Raw genomic sequence first — 26,242 nt, 5'->3', positions numbered from 1 at the left:
TAGCTCTAATAATTTTACTCATATTGCTACGATGTCTGAAGTGTGGCAGTTTATAGTGATGCCTATCATCATGGTGCACCATGTCCCACCCAGTCAAATTATTCTGATACAAGGCTGACCAGTCCTAACTTCTTAATGCTAAGCACCAACTGAGGCAGCTGCTAGTATCATTTCAAGTCATTGGTATGACTCTGCTGGGGCTTGAACCCACAACCTCCTGCATCCAAGGTGGATGCTGTATAATATAGGCAGTGAGTTTATTCCATTGAACAATTAGTGAAAGTGGACTTCATTGCTAATTTGAGAAAGAAAAGCCCATTTGATGGCTGAACCAATGTGTTAAATATTTACAGGCCTTTGAAATTCATGTTATTTGGAAATGTTTATTTCCAAAGACGAGCAGTTATTGAGTTGTAGATAGATAGTGAAAGATAAAATCTGACACCACCTGCAACATGCTGATGGAGAATACTTCTAATGAGATGAAAGAAATTTGATGCAATAGAATCTGTGTTGAATCTCAGAGGTTTCTAAAAATGTCATTTTTATTACAAGTTGCCATATATTTTGTATTTTTGAGATACTTCATTAGGGTCAATTTGTCTCCATAGGAACAGAGATAGTTCCTTATAGGTATTGTGTGCAAATGCACTTTTTTGTGTTGAAAATATGGAACAGATTTTGTAATTGTGTTATACAGACACACCAAGGACCAGTTCTTATTTACTGCATTGAACATCTGTATTTACTGTATTTACCATATGTGTATTGGGACACCATAAATTATTTTGTTAAGTAATTTTTTATGCACTGTATGTTCTGGGACTTCTAGTTTTTTCCAAGTCATATGTTGTGGGACACCTTTTATGGACCTGACAACTCTTACGATTTTGCTGTTAAGTCTTATGAAAATTACCTTTAAAATACAGACTTACGGCATACTAGCAAAAACTAAGGAAAACTTATCTTTGCCAAAAAGTCCAGATAATTGGTTCATCCATGTTTTATTTGTATCTCTGTTTCATTTTAGAATTGGTAAAATTAGTCAGGGAACCAGACTAACTTTACAAAAGCATTCCAGATGCATTAAACTGCACCGATTTGTTCATGTGAAGCATCTGCATAATCAAACTTTTGATTATAGAATTTTTAAAAATGGCATCCAGAAAGAGATGCGTGTTTAAGGGGAAAATAAGCTTCTAGAAAAGTGTTACTAATCAACACAGAAGAATAAATAGGAGTACTCAGATTATTGTGAATAAAAGCTGGAAAAGAAACGATTACAAAAATTGGACATCACATCAATTTGATTATGTCTTGTGATGGGAGATATGATTGCCGTCGTCATGTGAAATGGAAAACAATTTCCAAGAATTACGCCAAGTTGAGAGATACAGGGTTCTCACGCTACTGGCAAATTGGGGAAAAAATCTGGAGAAATGATAATTTTTTCCCCAATCGTGAAAAGTCCTTGAATTTTGCAAATAGTGATGAAAGTCGGGAACAACCCAGAAATTTTCTGCCACCACTTGACTGCCGAAACAATCACATAATTGAATCATAATTAAACTGACCATGAGTTATATTTATAGAGTTTTAACCAGAATATTCGGCGTGTGCTGTATGGATAATTTGGTTACTTGAAATAAACATATATGCTGAGTCAGTCCAAACACACAATGCTTTAGATTCGTCTAGTAGACTTTTATTTTCAAAGTCAGCTCGATATCGATATCTTTTCTTAATGGAAAGTATGAAAACCAGTCTAGCATCACAAGAGGCCAACATGGTGGTAGCAAAGCATAGCCAATTACCAGATAGCATTGCAAACTTTAAACATTGTTAGATTGAGAGAAGCATGCATGAAATTGATATGAAAATTACTTATTTTCTCAGAAATTTGAGTATTAAAATCGAATGTCTTTAATCTCCTGAACGACATGATAAAACTATGTCGTTGATGAAATGTGACCTGGTACTCAGGATTTCCATTTCCAGTCGCACGAGTACGCGAATCTAACAACCCAAATTTTCAGATGTTTTATGGAAAAAAATAAAAGAATATTAAATGAAAGTCGTATACTGGTTGCAATAGAAAAACAAAAATGAAAGAACACAAATTTCTCCATATTTATATATTCCGAGAACAATTTATGAAGTTTTGAAGCATGTGCTCTCTGATTGATAAATTAGACTGGTCAGATTGCAAATTTTTACAAAAAGTATCTGACTTTCATTTAATATAATTGAATGTCTGTACAACACCTTTAAAAATTGGAGCATCTCCCTGAAGATTTGGTGGAGAAAAATAAATTATTCTATAAATTCATGAAGGCCAGAAGTGAAGATGATTTTGCAGACAATATGATCATCAACATGGATGAAACTCCAGCTTACTTTGATCTCATTCCTGGACAGACTGTTGATAAGAAGGGTGTTAAAATTATAAGAATTCGCAAAACTGGTGCATATAAAAATATCTTACTTTAGTCCTTGCTGTTTCTGAAGCTGGAGATGCGTTGCCTCCAATGATAATTTTTTAGAACATGAGGGAGTTAACGAATATTCATGCACTAAAAGGATGGATCATACATGTGCAGGAGATGAGGTGATGGTGCATTGGATTAAAATAATCTGGCAACCCTCTATGACCCTCCAGAACATCCTCATGACCCTGGTTTGGGTCATGACCTGTGGGTTGGGAACCACTGACTAGATTGTTCCATTTTTTCAATATATTATACTAGTGAAAATAAACCAAAGTTGGCTTCCCTGTGTCTGCCAACTCTTTATATTTAAAATAAAATATTGGCACACTTAAAAGAAACCAAAGTCAGTTTTTAGGGTCAGCATGCTCTGTAATAAAATCTATTTGCTGTCCTGTCAGTTAGTTCAAACAATGAGTTTATTGCTTGCTGCCAGTTGAGTTTATTCACCACCTGGGCTTCTGTTTCTTTATCATTTATAATCATAATGGATACATTAGGTGCATTGTAATTTGCACTCACAGTGAATGTATTTTCAAATAATGTTTTTTATTTGCGAGATACTGTCATATAGTTAGGTATAATACAATCTTGGTTATTTTGCGTCTTACATTATTCATGCATGAATGGCAGGTGCTTTGAAGGCAATCGGTTGGTACTTCCCTCTCTCTCTCTCTTTCACTCTATCTCTCTCTCTCACATATTTGTGATTTGTTGGATCCAGTTTTCAGTCTGGTAACATATTTAAACCTTCCATGTTTGTGTGTTTTCTGACATACACAGTACAGTACGAATTCATACGCCAGCTGGCATATGCTACATATTAGGAGTTTTAGGATTTTTTCTTTCATTAAATTGCTCAATGTAAATAAAGAGGAATAAATGATAACAATACACGGTTAGCTTCGTTTATTTTATTATCAGAAATAAGCATTTTGTTGATCAAGTTCATTGCAATGGGTGGTGCAAATTCAACACAAATTTATTTAGTTTCTTAAGTCTTTGGACATGTGACCTAGGTGACAAAAGTTTCACCATTTGTTCCGGGACAGGAAAAAAGTGAACTATTTTATTGTGTCCCAGTATATATGGCAAATACAGTATGAATTGGTTGGAGACATGTAACAGGATGCTGTAATTGTTTTTTTGGTTGTTTACTAAAATGACAGTTTATGTTCATATAGTTTTTTACAAACTTGTTCTGCAGTTATTATTATTTTTATTATTATTTGGGTAATTTAGATTGTGGCTTCTTATGATAAGGTTTATCTTTCCCACTTGGTCATTGGAAGCTCTCACTGTCTCATTACATACTAAATGATACAGTATATGTAAGGTCTTCCTGGGCTTTTCCTCCACCAGATATCCTGGCTGCCATTTATAGCCTGTCATGTACAAAAAGATAATGTTAAACCCACAAAACCAAGCCAAGCCTAAATGAAAATGACTAACTTTCAATATGGCTGCATGTTGGCTAGCTTGAAAATCTTGTTATCTTTGCTTCACAGAATGGATACCCATATCAGTATGATACTAAGTTTAATCCCAAAGGAAAATTGTGCAAGCTGTGTTTCCAAAATGACTATGATGATGGTTGTTTTGAAAATCTTGTCATCACTACTCACCTTGGATGGATAATCATTGTAGCATGGATCACAGTAAGACTGCTAATAATACCTTGTTGGTCAGAAATGAAAATGGTGTCAATCTGATATCCATTATGTCAACTAATTTGAACAAATTTTTTATCACATAAGAATGTGTGAGATGGTTTCAGCACTCGGAAGTTAAAATAAAGAAATGGTCTTATCTTGGAATCCTTGAAATCCTTTTCACTCTGTAGAGCATCAGTTGCATCAAGGGACTCTTGTTACTTTTAAAACAGGATATTCCATTTTCACTTTTAGCTCTGTTGGTCAAAGACCAGAAGAAAACGTGGGATACCCTGATGTATTTCATCTATTTATGTCATCTGTCCAGTATCCAGCTGTTAGCACAATATTGTCATCATTGCTCCTCCTAAACTACACCATTCCCATGATAACTCACACCCTGATAGCTCATGAACGAGCTTGTAACATGGGGTCAGGCATGGATCCCATTTTTAAAACTTGAAAATACCAAAAATATTGGTCTCTTTTTATTGAAGAAAATTTCAAACTGTTGAATTTTCTTTCTGAACAACATTCAGTAACTGAAAATATCACTAATGCTAGTTGGTGGTAATAATTTAATACATAAATACCAGTTAAAAAAGTTTTATTAACCCTTTACCTCATGCAAGTGCCTTTGGACGCCTCTACTCCATTCGCATGGAAGTGTCTTTTGATGCCTTTACTCCATTCGCATGGAAGTGCCTTTTGACATCTGCTGTAAACATTGGCCATTTTTAGCGGGTTTTCGTTGTGCGACCTACGGGGAAAACCCCCTTTACATACCTCATTAATTGCTGTGAATGACCATTACATCAGATCATGTGGTCGCTATTTATGCTATGGTCGAAATCTGCTATTTAAAGTAACTGGGTCGTATTCTCCACTCTCCAAAATGGAGGTCATGGATTTCGTTCAGTACTTTTCACGATTAGAATAACAACTATGAAAGCTTCAATAACTTAGGTAAAGGCTCTGATATTGATGTAGGTAGCAATTAGTTTTTATAAATTATCAAATTCAGATGACTTAGTGATGTAGACGCGTACGAAGAACTTGTAAATTTCGAGTATGAGAAATGGCAGCTACGGTTGGTCACGCGGCTTCACTGACTTGATGGTGAACAAGTTCTCTCAAGATTTTAAAACACAAAAACAAATTCTTGCATGAAAAATAATTACACAGCTATAACGCTTGGACTTAAATCTTAAATTTTTCCACACATAACAGATGAGTACCAAAAATGTAAAATGGTTAAAATTGCTGTTAAACGTATCATACACTACACTGCTTAACAGTTAACAGACAGGCCTATGTGTGTGGAGTCGAATAGGTAACAGTTGTTCAATTTATAGCACACTGCACTGAGTAACTTTGCTTCATGTGTATCGGAGGGCTAAAAAAACATACACTCAAGGGTTATGTAAAATTTTTGTTGTGTCTTTTTATTTAGTTTCAGTGTACTTATAATAAATGCAATGTGCCCTCTTGTGCTCAGATTTGAGAAATGTCAATCTACGAGTGTTTCTTTGTGAACCTAATTAAGTGCTGACCTTGTTTTGATCACTGACTTGCGGAAGTGTATGTTTTATTATTACACTCACTTAAAAGAAGACCTGTTTTTAGTATTAAATTTATTATGTCTTTGCATCAAATCAAATAAAGAGATGGAATAAAAGTTTAAAAGCATTCAAATCCTACCTGTGTAAGAGCTTAGCAGTCACTATCATGTGTTGGGTAAATTCATTTCATTTTGATCAGTTGAGGTTATTAACATTTTTATGAAGTAATATAACTACCTTCGAGTACTTATTCACAAAGGTGATCAACAACAAGGCAACCAAGCAAAATGAGTACTTGGTGAATAAAAAGCTATTACACAGATATGATTTAGCTAACTTAAAATTCCTGAATTGGCACTCAGAGATTTCCTTGAATATGGGAAGAAGTTTCACTGTTACTGACTGCTCTGGTGGCCTAGTGGTTAGAGTGTCCACCTTGGATGTGGGAGGTCGTGGGTTCGATCCCAGACCAAGTCATACCAAAGACTTTAAAAAATGGTACCAACAGCTGCCTCGCTTGGCGCTCAGCATTAAGAGTTAATATTAGGACTGGTCGGCCTGGTGTCAGGATAATGTGACTGGGTGGGACATCATGCTACATGTCTGCGGCATGATGCCCTAGTTCTAGACATATCTATAACTGTCACAATGCAGACATCGTAGCGATATGACTGAAAAATTGTTAATGCTACGTTAAAAATCCAAATCACACACACACACACACTTCACTGTTACTTGCAGTGATTGTTGTTGTTGTTGTTGTGGGATTTAACGCCATTTTTCAGCACAATAGGCTATACATGGCGGCCAGTATTAATGGTGGAGGAAGAACCCGGAAAACCCCGGAAAGAACCACCGACCCACGAGAAGCTACTGGCAAACTTTCTCACATGCCCACATTGGCTGAATCTTAGACTCGAACCACCGCAGACAGAGGTGAGATGGCAGTGATCCGTAACGAAGAGCGCTTTAGACCACTCGGCCACTCGGGGCCCCTACTTGCAGTGAAATCATGGTATTATTATTTCACTACTTGAATCATTTTTGAAAAGGTGAGTTTATAATCATAATGAATGCAATATGCTGACCGTTGTTGACTGTTGTTTCACAAATTGTCACTTGTATTTTTAAAAAAGACGAATTTTGTTTTGTTGTAAATCAACAACAAAAGCATAGACATAATACAGTGGAACCCCGCTATAACGTGATAATTGGGGTCCACAAAATTGGATCGCGTTAATATCAGGGTCGCGTTAATGTGGGGTTTCAAAGTATTTTACTTTTTTCAGAGAACAACTCACTGTATTCGTGCCTAATGTATATAATGAATAGGGTATCAACACCATTTACTATCATGCCGTCGTGGAATTCGGTTCATCTATAATGCATGTAATTCCATTGAAAAATGGCACACAGAGTTACAATATTCAATATTTTTTCCCAGATCATTGTGTCTGAATTCAGCGTTTAATATATAGCATGAACAGAGTATCAACACCGATTTCTTGCCGTCTGATATCGTACCGTCAGGGCTTGAAATTAATCCATAAAATATATAATTCCATTGTAAGAATTGCATACATATGTAAACTATTCAATAAATATTTCACACATCATTGTGTGTCTGGACTCAATGGGAAAAATCAAGAGCAAAATTAGGTTAAGAAAGACGAAGCACGTGTACGGTTCATTATGTTCCTGGGTCTATGAACGGTGTCAGTACAAATTTCATACTGCTAAAGTTTTCTCATATGTGTTTCCATGTACATTTATCGTTTGCAAATTTCCAATAATTAACGCTTGTACACCTATTCGTTTGAATGACTGCAACAAGAATAATTACCAATCAACACATGGTTTCAGCGTGCAAAAACTTTTACTTCAGATTTTGTGAATAAAGAAAGAAACGTATGAAAACTACTATACTAATCATTGTGCAAAGTGCAGAGAATGAATTGCGTTTGCAAACTAGCTTTCCCATAACGGTAAAATATTTTTAAAAAAAAATAAATAGGAAATTAATAATGAGTTCATAAACACCATACCCATGTAAAACCCGAGAACTTCTTGCAGTAGGCCTGCAGTGATCACGAATCACTTTTATATATAAATTTTTTTAAAGCTGAACGCATGTACAATTTCATACCCTTTCAATGTCCAGCTAATAAAGCGGACATTATTTACTAGTCAACTGATTGCATCTAATAACACCACCAAGCCCAGCAAACATGTTGGCGGCTTTTGTTTTTTGATGTTTATTAAATTGTGAGAATCTTTTATCAACCACTGCATTGGCTGCTGCTTGTTTGTGTATGCAGTTAAAGAAGAAACACATGTCGGCTATTGTTTTTAGGAACGATTGTATACAGAATTAATTGAAGACAATCACAAAGACGACTTACTGGCTTTACTCATGGATCAGTACCAAGCAACATTTCCGATGTTTATTTTGGCATAACCCTTCAAGGACCTGGTGAAATTGTTAAATTTCAGGAGTCAAGCCACGATCGTATTATATTTGAATTCATACTTGAACTCTTCCCAAAATGATAATAAATGTTTTACTCTCTATTTCTCGTACCTTAAAAAAAGTATTTTCCCTGGTACGAGAAAAATACACGTACATTATTTAAAATTTCAGGAACCACGCTACGATCGTATTCTATATCGTATTATATGTGAATTCATACACGATCACTTCCCCAAAATGATAATAATCAGTTGCACAATAACGAGTTCATAAGTAAACCCAAATGGCCACAAGTCAGTCTTATAAAATTAAAAAATTAAAGCTGAACGCATGTACAGTTTCCTACCCTTTCAATTTCCAGCTAATAAAGCGGGCATTTTTTAACTAGTCAACTGATTGCGTCTAATAACACTGCCAAGCCCAGCAAACATGTTGGCGGCTTTCGTTTTTTGATGTTTATTAAATTGTGTTTATTTTGGCATAACACTTCAAGAACCTGGTGAATATTGTTAAATTTCAGAAGCTACGCCATGATCATATTATATTAAAATTCAAACATGAACTCTTTCCCAGAATGATAATAAACGTTTTACACACTATTTCTCGTACCTAAAAAAAAAATTTTTTAAAAATTCCCGGTACGAGAAAAATACACATGTATTTAAAATTTCAGGAACCACGCCACAATCATATAAAATTCGATTTCATACCCTTTCAATTTCCAGCTAAAAAAGCGGACATAATTTACTGGTCAACTGATTTCATCTAATAACACCAGCAAGCCCAGCAAACATGCTGGCGGCTTTTTTTACTGGATCAGTAATAAGTAACATTTCCGATAATGTTTATTTTTTTCATAACACTTTAAGAACCTGGTGATATTGTTAAATTTCAGAAGCTACGCCACGATCGTATTATATTAAAATTTATACGCAAACTCTTCCCCCAAAATGATAATAAACGTTTTACACCCTATTTCAGGAACCACGCCACGATCATTAAATTTAAATCCATATGCGATCTCCTCTCCATAATGATACTAATTTATTTATATGCTATTTCATGTACTTTCAAAAAAAAATTATTTTTTTCATGTGTGAATATGCGAAATATCGGGAGCCATGCCACAACCGCGTTATATCTGAATTCGTGTTAAATTGGGGCGCGTTATAGCAGGGTTCCACTGTACAAGTTTTCAGGTATACATGACGATTGTTGAAACCATTTAGACCATGTTGTTGACAATCTTTCAAAATAATTTAATATATACAACAAAGCAAACAGCTTAATTTGTATAATGTCTCTTTATTTACAGTCATTCCCAAAGTTATTGTAAAACAAGTACTCAGCCATAAAACATCCTGTTCCTTACTCACTAAACCAACCCCCCCCCCCTTTGATTGATGTCCAGAGGTGATCACATTCCCTTCTTAATTTTGTTTTGGGTCTCTTAGTGACTCATGCCCTTGCTGATAATGTGGTATTTGTTTTTGGGCTTGTTGTAAACGAAGAGAAATGCGTACTTGAAGGATTGCCGTGAAAGTTGACACTCAAATTCATCCCAATGTCTAGGTGTTCCTAAACGAAATGGTACTGCTTAGGTATCGAGTATGTCTAGTAGAGTGGTCTGCATGAAAATCGTCAACATTCATTACTCCTCTGGAGACATTATGGAGGTTTCTGTAATTTTGTTTATGTTTGATTTCATCTTAAAGGAGTTGAGCAGCTTGCATGAACAATTTATTATACAGTTTAAGGGATACTGTTGGTTATTTTTTCAGCCATAAGAACAGATAGAACACGAGGTGGGAGAAGTAGTTATGATGGATGCTCTTCACATGGCAGAACTAAAGCACTGATAGCTGAGAAAAAACGTCAACGACCAGTTCGGAGAACATCTGAATCAAGTGTGTCCAACATGAGCCTTCTGTCCACTACAAGTGGAGCTAGTTATGGAAGCAGCCAGCTTGTAGCAATTCTGAACAAAGGAGAGGGAACTACAACACAAGAACTTGGAAAAGCCTTTGTGCCACAAGTGCTTACAGATGTAATGAATTTGGAATCCTTAATGTGCGAGGAAGACCTTCCTCCAGAGTTGATGGAAGAGAAGTTTACTGAGGATGATCCAAATTTGTTTTTGACAGTACTTCAGTTGACAGAACTGAAACTGTATAAGATCGTAAGATGGGCAAGAAACCTACCTCAGTTTGCTAGTATTGCAGTAAGTTGTTTTAATATATTTAATGATATTGTCATGCAGTCAAAAATGCCTTAGCAACCACCTGCATATAAGGCCCACCTGTGCATAAAGACCTGGCATGGAAATCATAAAACTCTTGACCTTGAAGTTTGATTTCAATGTTTTGTTCAGCCTATCACTGATGACTTTACTTTTGAAAGGTTACTTCTGATAGGCTGATAGTGGAAACTCATGCTGCAGTTGTGTTTTATGATCACAACCAGGTGTAATTAGTTTAATTAGCACAAAGTTACATCTGGTAGGGAGCACTTATTCATAAAACTACTTAGGATCCTCTCTGAGCGGTCAATATCCACAGATCTGACTATATTTGCAAAAGTTGATTTATTGTCTCACCTGCATTAGCAGAAATCACTTTTGTTTAACATCTGCTTTATTAACAATGCATAGGTTTTGTGTTAAAGTTGTTGGTGGCATGTACATGAAATGTACTTGTAATATGACCAATCTGAGTGCAATGTCATTGGAGGCGGGGGGGGGCACTAAACTGCCAAATGTTGAAGTCGATAATTTATTGGGCACTAAATTCTATAATGTCTTGACATAATGACTTCTCAAAAACCACTTATCAGAATTTGGTGGAAACCATCTTGGTACAAGGGTCAGAGTTGTTCAGATGGTGCCAGTCCATCGTAAAATATGGCTACAGTTACAAAAAAATAGAGAAACTTATTTACAGTTTCTTATTTTTAAAAACAACTGCTCAGCAGAAAAACTTCTACCTGATGACTTCTCAAAAACAGAATTTGATCAAATTTAACACAGTATCCGGGTGTAGATGACTTTGTATGCATGAAGTAGAAAAGCCAGAAAATGACTCAAACACTGCTGAACAGAATTTGATCAAATTTGACAAAGAATTTTGCCATTAAATTTAAAGGCTTTCAGATTTATAAAATGATGAAGATCCACCTTCAGATGTGGCTGTAATTACTAAAATAATATAAACTTTAAATGACTGCTTTTGATTTTGGGTGGCAGTACTTGTGCTACCATATCAGAAACTGCTCTTAAATTTTGTTGTTGTTTCACCTTTATTATTTCTGACTGCTGTTAGTAACAGTAGAAAAGCATTTGGAACAGTTGCTTTCATAATATATGCAATCAAAAGCATTGGAATACATTTTAACAGAAAACGTGCTGCCAGTTTTCTTGTTGAGCAGAGCTAGTGAAGTAAGCTATGATAGGGACTGTTTAGAATTATAGGTTTGGGATTATGCAGCAGTTTTTCCATTTGCAGAAAAATATTATTAAAACAGATACTTAGTTACTTTTAGAATACAAGATGCATGCATTTCATAAGAGCAAGCTATGGAAATGGTAAATAATACACTTTAGGACATTGGTCTCAAATACGCTGCCCACCAAGACGTTTCATGCGGCCTGCAAAATGATTTTCATTACAAGGTGTCATGAGAGATAACAAAGGTGGTGCGACCATGGGCCATCAAAAATGCCCTCATATGGCCCTCAGGGTGGTTTGAGTTTGAGACATCTGCTTTAGGGATTATAATCAATGAAGTATAATTCAGACTGAAGAAAGATTTAAAATAACTATAGAATATGTAGACTCTTAAGTTAATAATAGTTTGTTAATGTTATATTTATAAGACTAGTTTGTGGCTACCAGTGGATAGCATGCCAGACTCATTCACAGGAGTACTGGGTTTGATTCCCAGAGCAGACTGGACAACTGTCCTTTTGTGTCATTAGGCAAAACATCTTAGAGTATAGTTAGTTCCAGCCAAAACAATATGTTCTATATCTTTGATGTACAGCAATAATTGTTTTACTCTGGAAAAATATCTGTGCCAAAATTTACTAACAATTCAGTGTAGCCTCAAGGTAGAAGAACTAAATATTTTTCTGATGCACATCAATAAATATATTTAGTTACCATAATTTCTTACACATATGTTTACTAGAAAAAGCTAAAAGTTTATAAATTTATTTGTAGGGAAATGTTGCTAGAAGAGTGACCATACTTTTAATTCTTAAATATTTGGAAGCCATCTTGAAAAAGTTGGATAGAGTTTTACAGTTTATGGAAAATGACCTTCTAGAATGATCCTGGTGTTTACAACACAATAAAGTAGATCATGTAAAATTTACTTAGGAAACTCCAAAACTTGGACCCAGATAAACATACTTACCTCTTCTATTAATAATGATTTGGATATTAAGCCAAGAGAATGCACAGAGAATAATTTAGCTATGTAATAGTTGCTGACATAAGATGAAGTATTAAAAAAAGTTAGGTCAGGCAGGAATGAACTCAGTTTTGGACAAGGTCAAGTTCAGCATACAATGTTTCATTTTGGTAGCATGTAATGAAATAAATTTAAAAAAAAAAAAACGAACAAATAATTAAATTAAATTTACATAACATATTAGATTAAAGTTCATCCTTCTCATCAAATCTGGGCAAGAGATGTAAATTTTGGGACAAGTAAAAGGTAGGTGGGAATAACTAATTTTTCTGATACCACCTGTCCTAGTCAAGTGCATGAAGAAAGCAAAAAACAAGTATCGGCCCTGTAGCCACTGCTTCTCCAAACTTAATAGTTGTAGTAAAATAAGACTTTGTATTATATGTAGCTGGTTCCAAATAAAATAGTGTTGATGAGACCAACAATATGGCCAGTATGGTAGGATATTCAAAATCTTATTATTGCTACTTCTTCTGAACATGTGTTCCTCTAGACCTGGAGGTTTGCACAAAAAACTTCTTACCTTATATAGATGATACTAAAAAAAAGGGCACTGAGCAATAGTCATCATTGAAAATCTTGTTATTCCGTCTCATGAATGAATGGTTGTACCATCATGGAGTTTTCACTAAAGTACTTCTCCTTATAAGTACTTGGGCCTGTGTGAAGATGATGTTAATGTTACCAATTTCACAGCAGCTGCATCTCTGAAATGGATAGTCATATTGCTGTTTAAAAAACAAAACAACACTTCTTTCTTGCATTATGAAGTTATTCCTGTATTAAAATGAAGATGATATCAGTAAAAAAAAAATGGCAGTCTTGATGACGATTCTGAAAATCTTTTTGAGTCTTCTGATAAATAGATGGTCATGTCTGCTTGGAGTTTTGGCTGAATAGATAGACCAATCAACATGGGGTTTTCACTGAATGGATGGTCTTGTCCACGTAGAGTTTTGGCTGAATAGATGGACCAATCAGCATGGGGTTTACACTGACAGAATGATCTTAACAGCATTTGATTTTCGCTGAATGGATGGGCTTGTCAACATGGAGTTTTCACTGAATGAATGACATTGTCAACATGTTTTTTTTTGCTGAATTGATGATCTTGTCAGTATGGGGTTTTTGTTGAATGGTTTGTCTTATCATCTTGGGGTTTTGGCTGATTTGATGGTCCAGTCAACATGGGTTTTTGCTGAATTGATGACCTTGTCAGTATGTGGTTTTCGCTGGATAGATTGTCTTATCATCTTCGGATTTTGGCTGATTTGATGGTCCAGTCAACGTGGGTTTTTGCTAAATTGATGATCTTGTCAGTATGGGGTTTTTGTTGAATGGATTGTCTTATCAGCTTGGGGTTTTGGCTGATTGATGGTCCAGTCAACATGGGTTTTTGCTGAATGGATGGTCTTATCATCCAACATGGTTTCTGCTGAATGGATGGTCTTATCAACATGGAATATTTGCTGAATGGATAATCTTGTCAGCATGGGCTTTTTGCTGAATAGATGGTCTTATCAACATGGTTTTTTTTCTTCTCTAAATGGATGGTCTTATCAACTTGGGGTTTTCACTGAACGGATGGTCTTATCAACTTGGGGTCTGAATGGATGGTTCTTTAACATGTGATTCTTTTGAATAGATGGTCTTATCAACATGGGGTTTTCACTGAATGGAGTGTCTTATCACCACGGGGGGTTTTGCTGAATGGATGGTTTTATTGACACTGGGTTTTCACAGATGGTCTTATCAGCATGGGGTTTTTACCGAATGGATGGTCTTATCAACGCAGGATTTTGGCTGAATGGGTGGTCTTATCAACACCGGGTTTTCACAAATGGTCTTATCAGCATGGGGTTTTCACCAAATGGATGGTCATATCAACATGGGTTTTATTTCTGAATGGCTGGTCTTATCAACATGGGGGTTTCATTGAAAAGATGCTCTTATCAACTTGAGGTTTTCACAAAATGGGTGGTTGTATTATCCTGTTTTTTTGTTTGTTTTTGTGGATAGATGGTCTTATCAACACAGGGTTTTCACTGAATGGATGGTCTTATCAACTTGGGCATTTTGCTGAATAGACAGTCTTATCACCACATGATTTTCTTTGAATGGATGCTCTTATCAACATGGGGTTTTCACCAAATGGATGGTCTTATCAACTTCGGGTTTTCACTGAATGGATGGTCTTGTCAGTTTGGGGTTTTCACCAAATAGATGGTCTTGTCAACACAGGGTTTTGACAGAATGGATGGTCTTGTCAATTTGGGGTTTTCACCAAATAGATGATCTTATCAACACAGGGTTTTGACAGAATGGATGGTCTTATCAACACAGGGTTTTCACTGAGTAACTGGTCTTATCAACACGAGTTTTTTGCTGAGTATCTGGTCTTATCAGCATGGGATTTTTGCTGAGTATCTGGTCTTATCAGCATGGGATTTTTGGTGAAACGCTTATAGTAATATGTTGCCGCTTCTGAATGAAAATAGTGTTCTTCTGACTTAAGACATGTTGCATATGGTTTGTACAAAAAAGTCCTTGAATTTGAGATTGAATCTTAAAACTCCCGGAATTTTGAAAAAGTTGGCTTTGTCCTTTAAAACTCCTTAATTTGTTGTCACTCTCATTGAAATTTGTTTTTACAAGCTCAGTGAATCAGTCTGATGGAACATAGAATGTAAGAACTAAATTGGATATATCACGTTTTAAATTTACGATTTTTATTTACATATTTTCCAAGTAAAAAGAAATGAAAATTAAAATGGATTAAAACTGGATGGATCAAATGACTGATGGAATAGTGTGCATTTGTTGTTGTAGCATGCTAGTTAGTTATTTTATATTTATGCAATTATAAACACAGCAACATGGAAATAGTTTAACTTTCAATAGAAAAAAATACTTCCTGCAAACTTATGAAAGTTCTTGTAAACTCATGGAAAGGTCATTGGAGAAAAAACAACCCACTGGAGCTTTATGAACCATGGTTAGTATAGTGGCAATCTTAGAAATCTTCATGTAACTGTTTGTTTTGCATGAATGGTGGCATTGTCATAGGATTTTCACTAAATATTTAATTGGTTCTGACCGAAGATGACCAACATATCTACACTTCTGTGAAAGGGTCTTGAACATCTTGACATTATTTGAGACAAATTCAGGGTCAAAGGACATGACAATAAATTTTGTACTGCAATCAAAAATATCTTTTGGATATGTTAACTTAAACCTGTAAGAAAACATTTTGAAGTTTCTCAAGAATAACAGAGATACTTTCAATGCTTAGCTGTAAACAAATAATAAAAGGAAAGAAAAATTGGTCTTATCGTGGTCTCCTGAAATTGTTTTTCATCTTCAGTTGACTTTTGTTTGTCTTCATATGGATTGTGCTTTATTTTTAAGGCATTTCATATATTCATTGCTGTTACTCATAAATTACTTCAGATATATATTTTGTTTTTGTAAGCATTGAATATTGTTTTTTTAAAAATATAATCATGATAATAAGAATGTTTTTTTCTCCTGAAACACTTCTGAATTGACTTGCAAAGAGCAAAAGAAATCTGACCTTTAAAAATATTCTTATATATTTGTTTGTTGATCCAGGGTGATCAGATGGTGGGACTTAAACCTGCAACCTTCTGGTCACATGTCCAGTGCCTTAACCACTGAGCCAGCACAGCCCCCTTGGGTGCACATCTCAATGGTTTTTCAAATTGTGACTCCAGCAGTGTTCTTTTCAGAAATGGAAAAAGTAAGACCCAGAATTCCTTTCAGGTAAAAAGGTGGGGGTCATTTAGATAAAAATGGGTTCCTGTTATCCTTACCTCTTTCTTGTTTATGCAAGAAAATCTAACTTATCACAGACACTTGCTTATTATAATCCAGCTATGGCTTAGTTCAGGATAAGGTTATTTTAATTGCTTCTTTACAGTATCAATTCTAATCGACCATGTGGTCTCGATTAGTGCACAGTTTAATCATAATAAGTACTATACATGTATTATGTTAATCACCTCAAGATGCACATATTGCCCCCAAAAATGTACATCACGAGTAATGTGTTTTTATTTCATAATCAAACGTAGTGTATGACACAATCATGTTAGCACAACTAGTTTCATAGTATTGATTGATTGCAATGAAATTTTGTAAATATTATGATGATCACATCTCATTAGCAATTATTTTTTCCTTGTGTATATATTGTTGTGTCACCATTATTTAATGTTTTAGTAAATGAATGGAAAAATTGGCAGTTGATAAGCATGATAAACAATTAAATGATTCTTTATGATTTTACGACTATAACGATTCTCAATTACTTTACTTATCCTTTCTTTAATTTTGTGCAGTTAGAAGGAATCAAGGAAGAGATTACTTTTCTATATTAATTTATTTAATTATCTTAATTCCATTTCGGATCTGTAAAGTTGTTGTATACCTTTAACTTCTTATGTCACATCAGTACTTTCATCTTCAATCATTGCTGTAAAATCTGAAACAAGAATGTACTGTTTAGTTTCTCATCTAATGTCACATTGATTGTATCCAACATTTGACTTTCCCACCAAGGTACATGCTGAATCCAGTACACTTATTTTGTTTCAGAAAGAAAATAAATGAATTGTGACTTCTGCTTTATGTCTTTTAATCTCCCACTTCTCATCCTCATGATGGGGGTGGAAAATACTAAAATTGTTAATGTGTTGCATGTGTCATTGTGCATTGATTGCATTTTCAAAATTGGTAAAAACAAAAGAAATATTTTAAAATGTTGTATATAGACAAAACCAGTTCTGTATCTTAACATATAAATATGACATACAAATAAATACATAAAGTACAAAATATTAAATTGCATAATAACAGACAACATAAATGAGCATAAGAAACATATTAATATCATGGGGAAAAATGACAGTATCTGAACAATTATAATAGTTCTAAAAAAAATGTGACTTTCGGTAATAAGAAACTCTGATCAAACTGGATTTTGTGTTATCCACTGCATATATAACATAATAACATCATAGGAATTATGTTTTTGTATCAGACATAAATATTTTTCTTTTTACAAAGCTTTCAGACCCAGTTTATTTTCTAAAACAATAAAGTAATTGAGATATAAAATTGTTACCTGCAGTTCAATTAATGTGCGGAACTGGTTCATTGGCTGGCCTTCTGTAGTTAGGTAAAACATAGTTCTGATTTGGGTCTCTTTTGCACTCGTCAGTCTCTTTAAATTCCCTACTAATCACATTTTCAACAACAATTGGCATATTAGTTTTCTTGACCTTAGCCTATTATGTACTATATTTCTTCCAGTCAACATGTTAGATTTTTATGACTATAAGAATAATAAAAGTTTTCTTTTTTCAGACAGATGATCAGATCCTGTTACTTCAAAACTGCTGGTGTGATCTTTTGGCCTTGAACTCTTGTTGGCGATCAGTTCACAGACATGATGAAATTCATATATACAATTCAAAAGTTATTGATGAGAAGAAAGCCAAATATTTGGGAATTATGGATTTGTTTATAAAACTGATTGAATTTGTTGACCATCTACGACGTCTTGTGATTGATCAGTATGAATATGTGGCGCTCAAAGTTCTAATTTTGATTGGTCCAGGTAAGAAGGTCTTTACCAAGTAAAACTTGTTAGGAATAACTGTTATGGAATTGGATATCATTCCATGTGCTTGTATTCAATAAACTGGTATTTTTACTGCAGTATAGTTATAGCAGTCTGTAAGAACCTAAAAAAAGTGTGTGTGTGTGTGTGTGTGTGCTTGATGGTATACACATTTAATTAAAAAATAGCTACAGTCATGGTACATCCATATTTTTTCTTAACTTACATCCCTCTTTTAATCTGCCAGCTCGATATGACTTAGGTATTCTCTATGCTTGTTACTAATATTAGATTTGGAGGGTTTTGGTGTAGAACTAGAGTTTCTTGTTTAACAAGATTTGAGGATATGGAGATTTGTCACATACGATTGAAGATCTCTTTATTCATTTGACAACGTTAGCAAATGTTAGTATGTTATTGGTGAAATTATGGTAAGGGAGATGTTTGTTCTGCTGCAGGTGAATCAAAATATATCCAGAATAATTTTTACAAAATAATTTTTTTTAGTAGATAAATGTTTACAGTCAGGTTTATTGAATTGAAGTCTGCTGGACTGTTGGATAGGCTGAAAAGGTATGATATTATTGTATGTTTAACTACACCTCTCCCTCGATAGCTCGTGCACAATTGGGTCCACAAACGTAGACTGCACTGTAAGCGAGGGTGTGAGTTACAGAGGGATCTCCAAAAATTGAAAAAATCCACTTAGACTTTGAGAAAACCACGGGGTTGGAGTGGGAGTTGGGAACTGGGCTGTTTAATGGCTGAATCCTCGTTTTATAATCGTGTCGATATAACTTGTTAATAACGTGCTTTTTATAATGAAGTTGTTCATTATTCTGTATAAATAACATTTATTTTCAAAATGTCCAACATGGTGAGACATCATTCAAACTGGTTTCAATAACCATCACGTGTATGCAAAAACATACGTGTATTAAATCACTCCTTTTTGTATTATTGAATAGTTTGGTTCCCGGAGTGGTATTTAATAGTATAGTCCCAAGTCAGGAGTCGGAGTAGCAGGGAACTAGACTAACTGTTGTCACACCACCAAACAAGATTCCGTTTTTTTCTCAAAAACTAGTGACATTTATTTCGTGAGACAATCATCAACATCGAACATCAATATTTTGTATTGTTCAGTTAGTACAATATTGATGTTGTGATTTCACTGAAAGTAATAGTGAAACTTCTTATCATCCTTGAGGATATCTGTAAGTGCCAGTTACGGAATTCTCTGAAACTCTATTGCCCACTATGGTCCATATCTGTGAAACCAAGCTCTTAATTTTACAAAGTATTCATTTTGCTTGGTTGCCTTGCTATCTTAGATCACAGTTATCATTGAGTTGGATAATTTAAGGTAGTTAATTATTTAAACACAGTAACATTTATAACAATGTTCGATTGATCAGATGAAGTGAGTTCACCTGACATATGACCGGGGCCAATAAATCTTATGCATGTAGGATTTGCATGCCTTTTAACTTTTCTTTTATTCCACCTCCTTTATTTGATTCAGAAGATATATTTAATGTGATAATACAAAGGAGGCCAGCTTTCAATTCAGTACAGCAATACAACAAATACTTCCACAAGTCAGTTATCAAAACATGGCCGGCACTTGATTAGGTTCTCAGAGAAACGCTTGCAGACATAGCTGTTAAGGTATATTGACACCTTTTTACGTTTACCTACACATTGCATTAATGAAGATTACACTTTAGAGGAATTAAAAGAGAATTAAAATACAAATTTCACTTAATAAAAATTATTTAATTGGCATTGAAATATTGATGTAGTATTATACTGCTTACACCACGTGTAATTGACATTTTCATTGATCAAAATTAACTTGAATATCTTTAATTACGGTGTTCTAAGAATGTTGTTTGGAAAGAAAATTTAACCAGTTATATGACTTCTTATTAGAAGTTGATAATTTCAAAATGATGATTAAAATTTCCCGGTCCTGTGTACTGTTTTCGACTATAAAACGGGCAATATATCAACATTACGGTTACCAATTTTGATTGCGATTTTCAAATTGAAGAAATAGGGATAAAGTTTTTGGGTGTAATATTCTTGTAGGTTTAACTACATATGTATAATATTCTTGTAGGTTTAATGGCACAGATATATTATTGTAGGTTTAACTACATGGGTATAACATTATTGTAGGTGTAACTACACAGGTATAATATTCTTACAGATTTAACTACACAGATATAATATTTTTGTTGGTTTATTTATATGGATATAACATTCTTGTAGGTTTAATACACAGGTATAATATTATTGTAGGTTTAACTAAGCTGTATCATATTATTGTAGTTTTAACTACACAGCTATAATATTCTTGTAGGTTTAACTACACAGCTATAATATTCTTGTAGGTTTAACTACACAGCTATAATATTCTTGTAGGTTTAACTACACAGCTATAATATTCTTGTAGGTTTAACTACACAGGTATAATATTCTTGTAAGTTTAACTACATTGGGTATATTATTGTAGATTTAACTACACATGTATTATATTCTTGTAGGTTTTGTTGTTGTTGTGGGGTTTAACACCATTTTTCAGCACACGATAGGCTATACATGGCGGCCAGTATTAATGGTGGAGGAAGAACCTGGTAAACACCCCGGAAAGAACCACCGACCCACGAGAAGCTACTGGCAAGCTTTCTCACATGCCCACATTGGCTGAATCTTAGAATCGAACCGCCGCAGACAGAGGTGAGATGGCAGTGATCCGTAACGAAGAGCGCTTTAGACCACTCAGCCACTCGGGGCCCCCTCTTGTAGGTTTAACTACAGATATAATATTCTTATAGGTTGAACTTCATGGGTATAATATTCTTGTAAGTTTAACTACAATGGGTATATTATTCTAGATTTAACTACACGTGTATAATATTCTTGCAAGTTTACTTACAGTGTATATGATGTGTACTTTCCATGATTGCAGTTGTACTAATCGCTTACCAAGTAAACTTAATGTTGAACATGCCAGCAAAGTTCTGATTTTAAAAAAATTGGGTGAAGAAACAAAGTCGAGCAAAATGAATTAAAAGCTACAACAGACTGCTTTTTTAAAAAATTTTGAGTAGATCTTTCACCTCGAATCTTCCATAAAAAGATGTGGTAGTGGAGTAAAGGCTGGAAATCATTAAATAGAGCTATATAAGCTGAAGAGATGGCCAGGGAAGAGGAAGAATAATTCTTGTCAGTTTGACTTGTACTTCTTTTGCCTCTAATAATTTGTTGTTATAGATCTAATGCACACTTTGTTTTCATGGGTTCTTCCACCACCAGATTTACTTGACACCTTGTACCGAAAAATGTCATTAAACCATGACCACCACCAACAAACTCTTACATATGTATATTTTTGTGTTGTGTTTCCACATAATAACTTTAGTTTTACCAGAGTTCTGGGGTCTTATTTATAATTAAACGTTTCAGTTTTGTTTGTATGCAGTTACATGGACAAGGTCGTTTCCATCAGTTGTGAATACGTACCAAGTACTGCAGAAAACACCAGAGCTTGCTTAGCAAAAAGTATTTAATCTGATTATGTACCTAGGAATAGTTAATGTTATTATAAATCCATTGTGTGCTTTGCGAGAGAAGATTTGCCCAATTGTTATGGCTGCCATTTTATGCAGGCCACAATGACATTGTCTCTGACATGAAGTCGAGCCATGATGGCAGTGAAATATATGTATAATAGTGAGTGCAAAACGTCATCAAGCAGTTGATTTTTTCATCTTTACATTTTTTAAATTAAAGTTAGGTGATTATTAACCATTTCTTATAGAGTTAATTAACTAGTTCTTTATTTTACAAACATGAACAAATGAAAAAAGAAGGAAAGAAAAAAATAATAACCTCAAGTGTTTACTTGTGGGTATACTTTGCTTCCATTTTCGTGCAGGTTCAGATGTTCCATATTTGTATTACATTCCTGTGTATTTGCTGTTAACCTTTTGTCTAATGCAATAAAGGTCTTGACTAAATTTGTTTTTGCTTCCTTTCATAACCACACATATTTTACAGGTAACACTCCATGAATGGTCAACCAGTTCATGTTGTAACTAAAGCCTTAGCTTACAAGGCAGCACACTGTTTTCATAGATGACAACTTTGATTGGGTCTTTGGATTTGACACATTCAGTACCCTTGTTGAATCCCATATTTCGTTAACTGTGGGTACTTGTTTTATCCAATTGTAAACTCTGTGTGATTAGTTGTCAGCAGCCTCTAATTAGATTACACAAACTATATAATTGAAGTGTCCGTTGTGAAAGCCCAAGCTCACTTTCCTTGTATGTCTGAATTGTCAGTGCTTCTATCAGATAGTTTGTTGCTTCATTATCATACTTTTGTGAATTGATAAACTTATGTAATTTTATAACTACATTTACAGAATAATGTGAGCCAAAAATACTTAACTAAACTTTGTTTAACACGCTGATGAAACATTTTGCATTTGTTGGTTTTTAGGAGTACAAATTAAATAGTAACTGGTAGCAAGAGATAACAAACATGTCGGTTTTCTTGGAAAGCACACAAACTTGTGGCACTGATTCATGTATGACTATTTTCAGGTGTTTGATTATACTGTATATCAAATACAGTAACAGGGGAAGTAATATATGTTGCTCTTGACTTTTTTTTCTCCATTGGTAGTACATTATAGTAGGTTCAGATTTTATTCAGGGTTGATCTATTGTCTTCTATTGTTTTTCAACACCAAATGAAGTCATTTAGGATAGCCAAAAATGATTATTGCAGTCTGAAAACATAAGTAAATATAATAATATTACTGTACCAAATTATGTTTCTTCTCCCATTGTCAGGATTGTTGTTCAGGTAGAAGTTACTCTCACTTAAGTAGAAAATAGACTCTGAAAGGGGCGTTGCTTACAGATGGTTTACCAGACAAAATCCGTTATTTAATGCAGACTATGCTTATTTTCTTGGCCAGTTATTTGTCATGTCTCACTATGTCAACTGGCATGTTATGGCAATGTCTCTACTGATAAATTAGAAAAAAAATAAAATGAGCAAATATGCCTCACCCCCTTCTGGCCTTTAGGCATATTCAGGAGTCACCAAGAACATATGACATTACAGGCAGGAAACAGCTGAGCTTTTTAAATGGTCTGTTTACACGGCCAGGCAGCTATCTGGGCCACCATGTGGTGTATTTGAGCCAAAGTAAAGGCCTGAGATTTTGTGGTTGTTTATTGATAAATAGAAATGAGCCTGTGCAACATGAATTATTACCTTGCCTTAGACACTTCAATTAGTGTAAAGGGGTACTAGCTGATATTCTGAAATTTTAGGCACATATATACGTTGTATATGCTTGATAAAGAGCGTGGAGTAGCCATCAGTGTTAGGATTGCAAACTACACACAGGTAGACAGGACTCGGATAGACTTCTGGGTAAACAAGTCTGGATGAAGCAACACTATGCTGTCAGAGATAATTTATAAACAAGCTGATGGTATCTAGTACATGTATGCAGAATAACTTTACAAGATCATGAATGAATGGGGGCCCCGAGTGGTCTAAAGCGCTCTCCATCACGGATCACTGCCATCTCACCTCTGTCTGTGTGGGTTTGAGTCTCGGGCTTGGCCAATGTGGATATGTGAGAAAGCTTGTCGGTAGCTTCTCGTGTGTTGGTGGTTCTTTCCAGGGTTTTCCCTTGTTCTTCCTCCACCATTAATACTGGCCGCCATGTATAGCCTATTTTGTGCTGAAAAATGGCATTAAACCCTATAACAACAACAAGATCATGAATGAATTTCCACACTAAATGCACCCAAAACAATTGGATCTGTGACCATAATTGTGCAGTATTTCATACACTATACTGGGGTACTTTATAATGAGGGAAAAGTACATCAACTTGGCCACAGCATAAGGATTGTTTTAATTAAAATTCGTATATCACCACCTTTTCTTTTTCAACCAACTGCTACCTAAAATTACAGTTCACATTTTCAGCAAAGTTTGTTTTTCTTTTATTTCTAAGACCATTATTTTGTTGCATAGAGTTTATAATCTGCTTCCAAGACCATTATTTTGTTGCATAATGTTTAACCTACTTCCAGTCATCAGTATGTGTCTGTACAAAGATACTAAGAAACTAGTTTGTGGTTTTGTTTTGTTATTCTTTAGTTTTATTTTCATAATCAAAAGAAGATGCACCAGATGGTTTCTGTGAACTACTTCGGATACAAAATTTTGGCGTACATTTTCAGGTGTTGTGTGATTGAAATCATACATTGTCATCATCTAGGTGTGTGATTGAAATCATATATTGTCATCATCTAGGTGTGTGATTGAAATCATATATTGTCATCATCTAGGTGTGTGATTGAAATCATATATTGTCATCATCTAGGTGTGTGATTGAAATCATATATTGTCATCATCTAGGTGTGTGATTGAAATCGTACATCATAAGGATCTAGTTGGGTGATTGAAATTGTACATCGTAAGGATCTAGTTGTGTTATTGAAATCGTACATTGTAAGGATCTAGTTGGGTGATTGAAATTGTACATCGTAAGGATCTAGTTGTGTTATTGAAATCATACATCATAAGGATCTAGTTGTGTTATTGAAATCATACATTGTTAGGATCTAGTTGTGTGATCAAAATCGTACATCGTAAGGATCTAGTTGTGTGATCAAAATCATATATTGTTATCATCTAGGTGTGTGATTGAAATAATACATTGTTAGGATCTAGTTATGTTATTGAAATCATACATTGTTAGGATCTAATTGTGTTATTGAAATCATACATTGTTAGGTTCTAATTGTGTTATTGAAATCATACATTGTTTGGTTCTAACTGTGTTATTGAAATCATACATTCTAAGGATTTAATTGTGTTATTGAAATCATACATTGTCGCAATCTAGGTGTGTGATTGAAATCATACATTGTTAGGATCTAATTGTGTTACTGAAACCATACATTGTAAGGATTTAATTGTGTTATTGAAATCATACATTATCACAATCTAGGTGTGTGATTGAAATCATACATTGTCACAATCTAGGTGTGTGATTGAAATCATACATTGTCACAATCTAGGTGTGTGATTGAAATCATACATTGTCATCATCTAGGTGTGTGATTGAAATCATACATTGTCACAATCTAGTAGTGTGAATGAAATCATTAGGTATCGTGTTATGGTTGTGTAATTGAAATCAAACAATGTCAGGATCTAGTTGTGTGATTGAAATCATACATTATCTGGATCCAGTTATGAGATCAAAATTGTACATTGCAATGATCTCGTGTGATTGTAATCATACATCAGGATCTTTTTGTGTGATTGGAATCATTCCTTGTCAGGATCTAGTTGTGGGATCCAAATTGTACATTGTCAGGATCTAGTTGTGTGATTGAAATCATACATTGTCAGGATCTAGTTGTGTGACCGAAATTGTACATCTTCAGGGTCTAGTGTGATTGAAATAATACATTGTAAGGACCTAGCTGTGCAATCAGAATTGTACATCATCAGGAACTAGTTGTGTGATCAAAATAATACATCAGGAGATAGGTGTGTTTGAAATCATTCATTGTCATGATTATGTTGTGTGATCAAAATTGTACATTGTCAGGATCTAGTTGTGTGATCAAAGTTGTATGTTGCCAGGATCTAGTGGTGTGATTGAAATCATACATTGTCACAATCTAATAGTGTCATTAAAATCATTCCTTGTCAGAATTGTTGTGTGATCAGAATTGTATATTTTCAGGATCTAGTTATGTGATCAAAATTGTACATTGTCAGGATCTAGTTGTTTGATTGAAATCATACATTGTCACAGTCTAGTTTAATAGAAATCATACATTGTCAGGATCCTATGTTAAATAACACTTTATAAGCTTCAGTTAAAAATATCC

The 26,242-nt window shown here is 34.5% G+C and overlaps 1 protein-coding gene across 1 annotated transcript in view; it reads left to right on the top strand.

Annotated features, from left to right (window-relative positions):
• The window catches only part of LOC149780191 (nuclear hormone receptor FTZ-F1 beta-like), a 47,797-nt gene that overhangs the window by 8,893 nt on the left and 12,662 nt on the right, over positions 1 to 26,242 (top strand). The window contains exons 4-5 of the mRNA XM_089936940.1: positions 9,952 to 10,391; positions 18,032 to 18,284. Coding sequence (XP_089793066.1) covers positions 9,952 to 10,391; positions 18,032 to 18,284 — 693 coding nt within the window. The remainder of the gene's footprint in view (positions 1 to 9,951; positions 10,392 to 18,031; positions 18,285 to 26,242) is intronic.

The sequence above is a fragment of the Sinohyriopsis cumingii genome, chromosome 16 (assembly GCF_028554795.1).
Source record: "Sinohyriopsis cumingii isolate HCF-2022 chromosome 16, ASM2855479v2, whole genome shotgun sequence".
NCBI classification, from domain to species: Eukaryota; Metazoa; Mollusca; class Bivalvia; order Unionida; family Unionidae; genus Sinohyriopsis; species Sinohyriopsis cumingii.
Note: the sequence above shows the minus strand (reverse complement) of the source record. Positions and strands in the feature narration are given on the sequence as shown.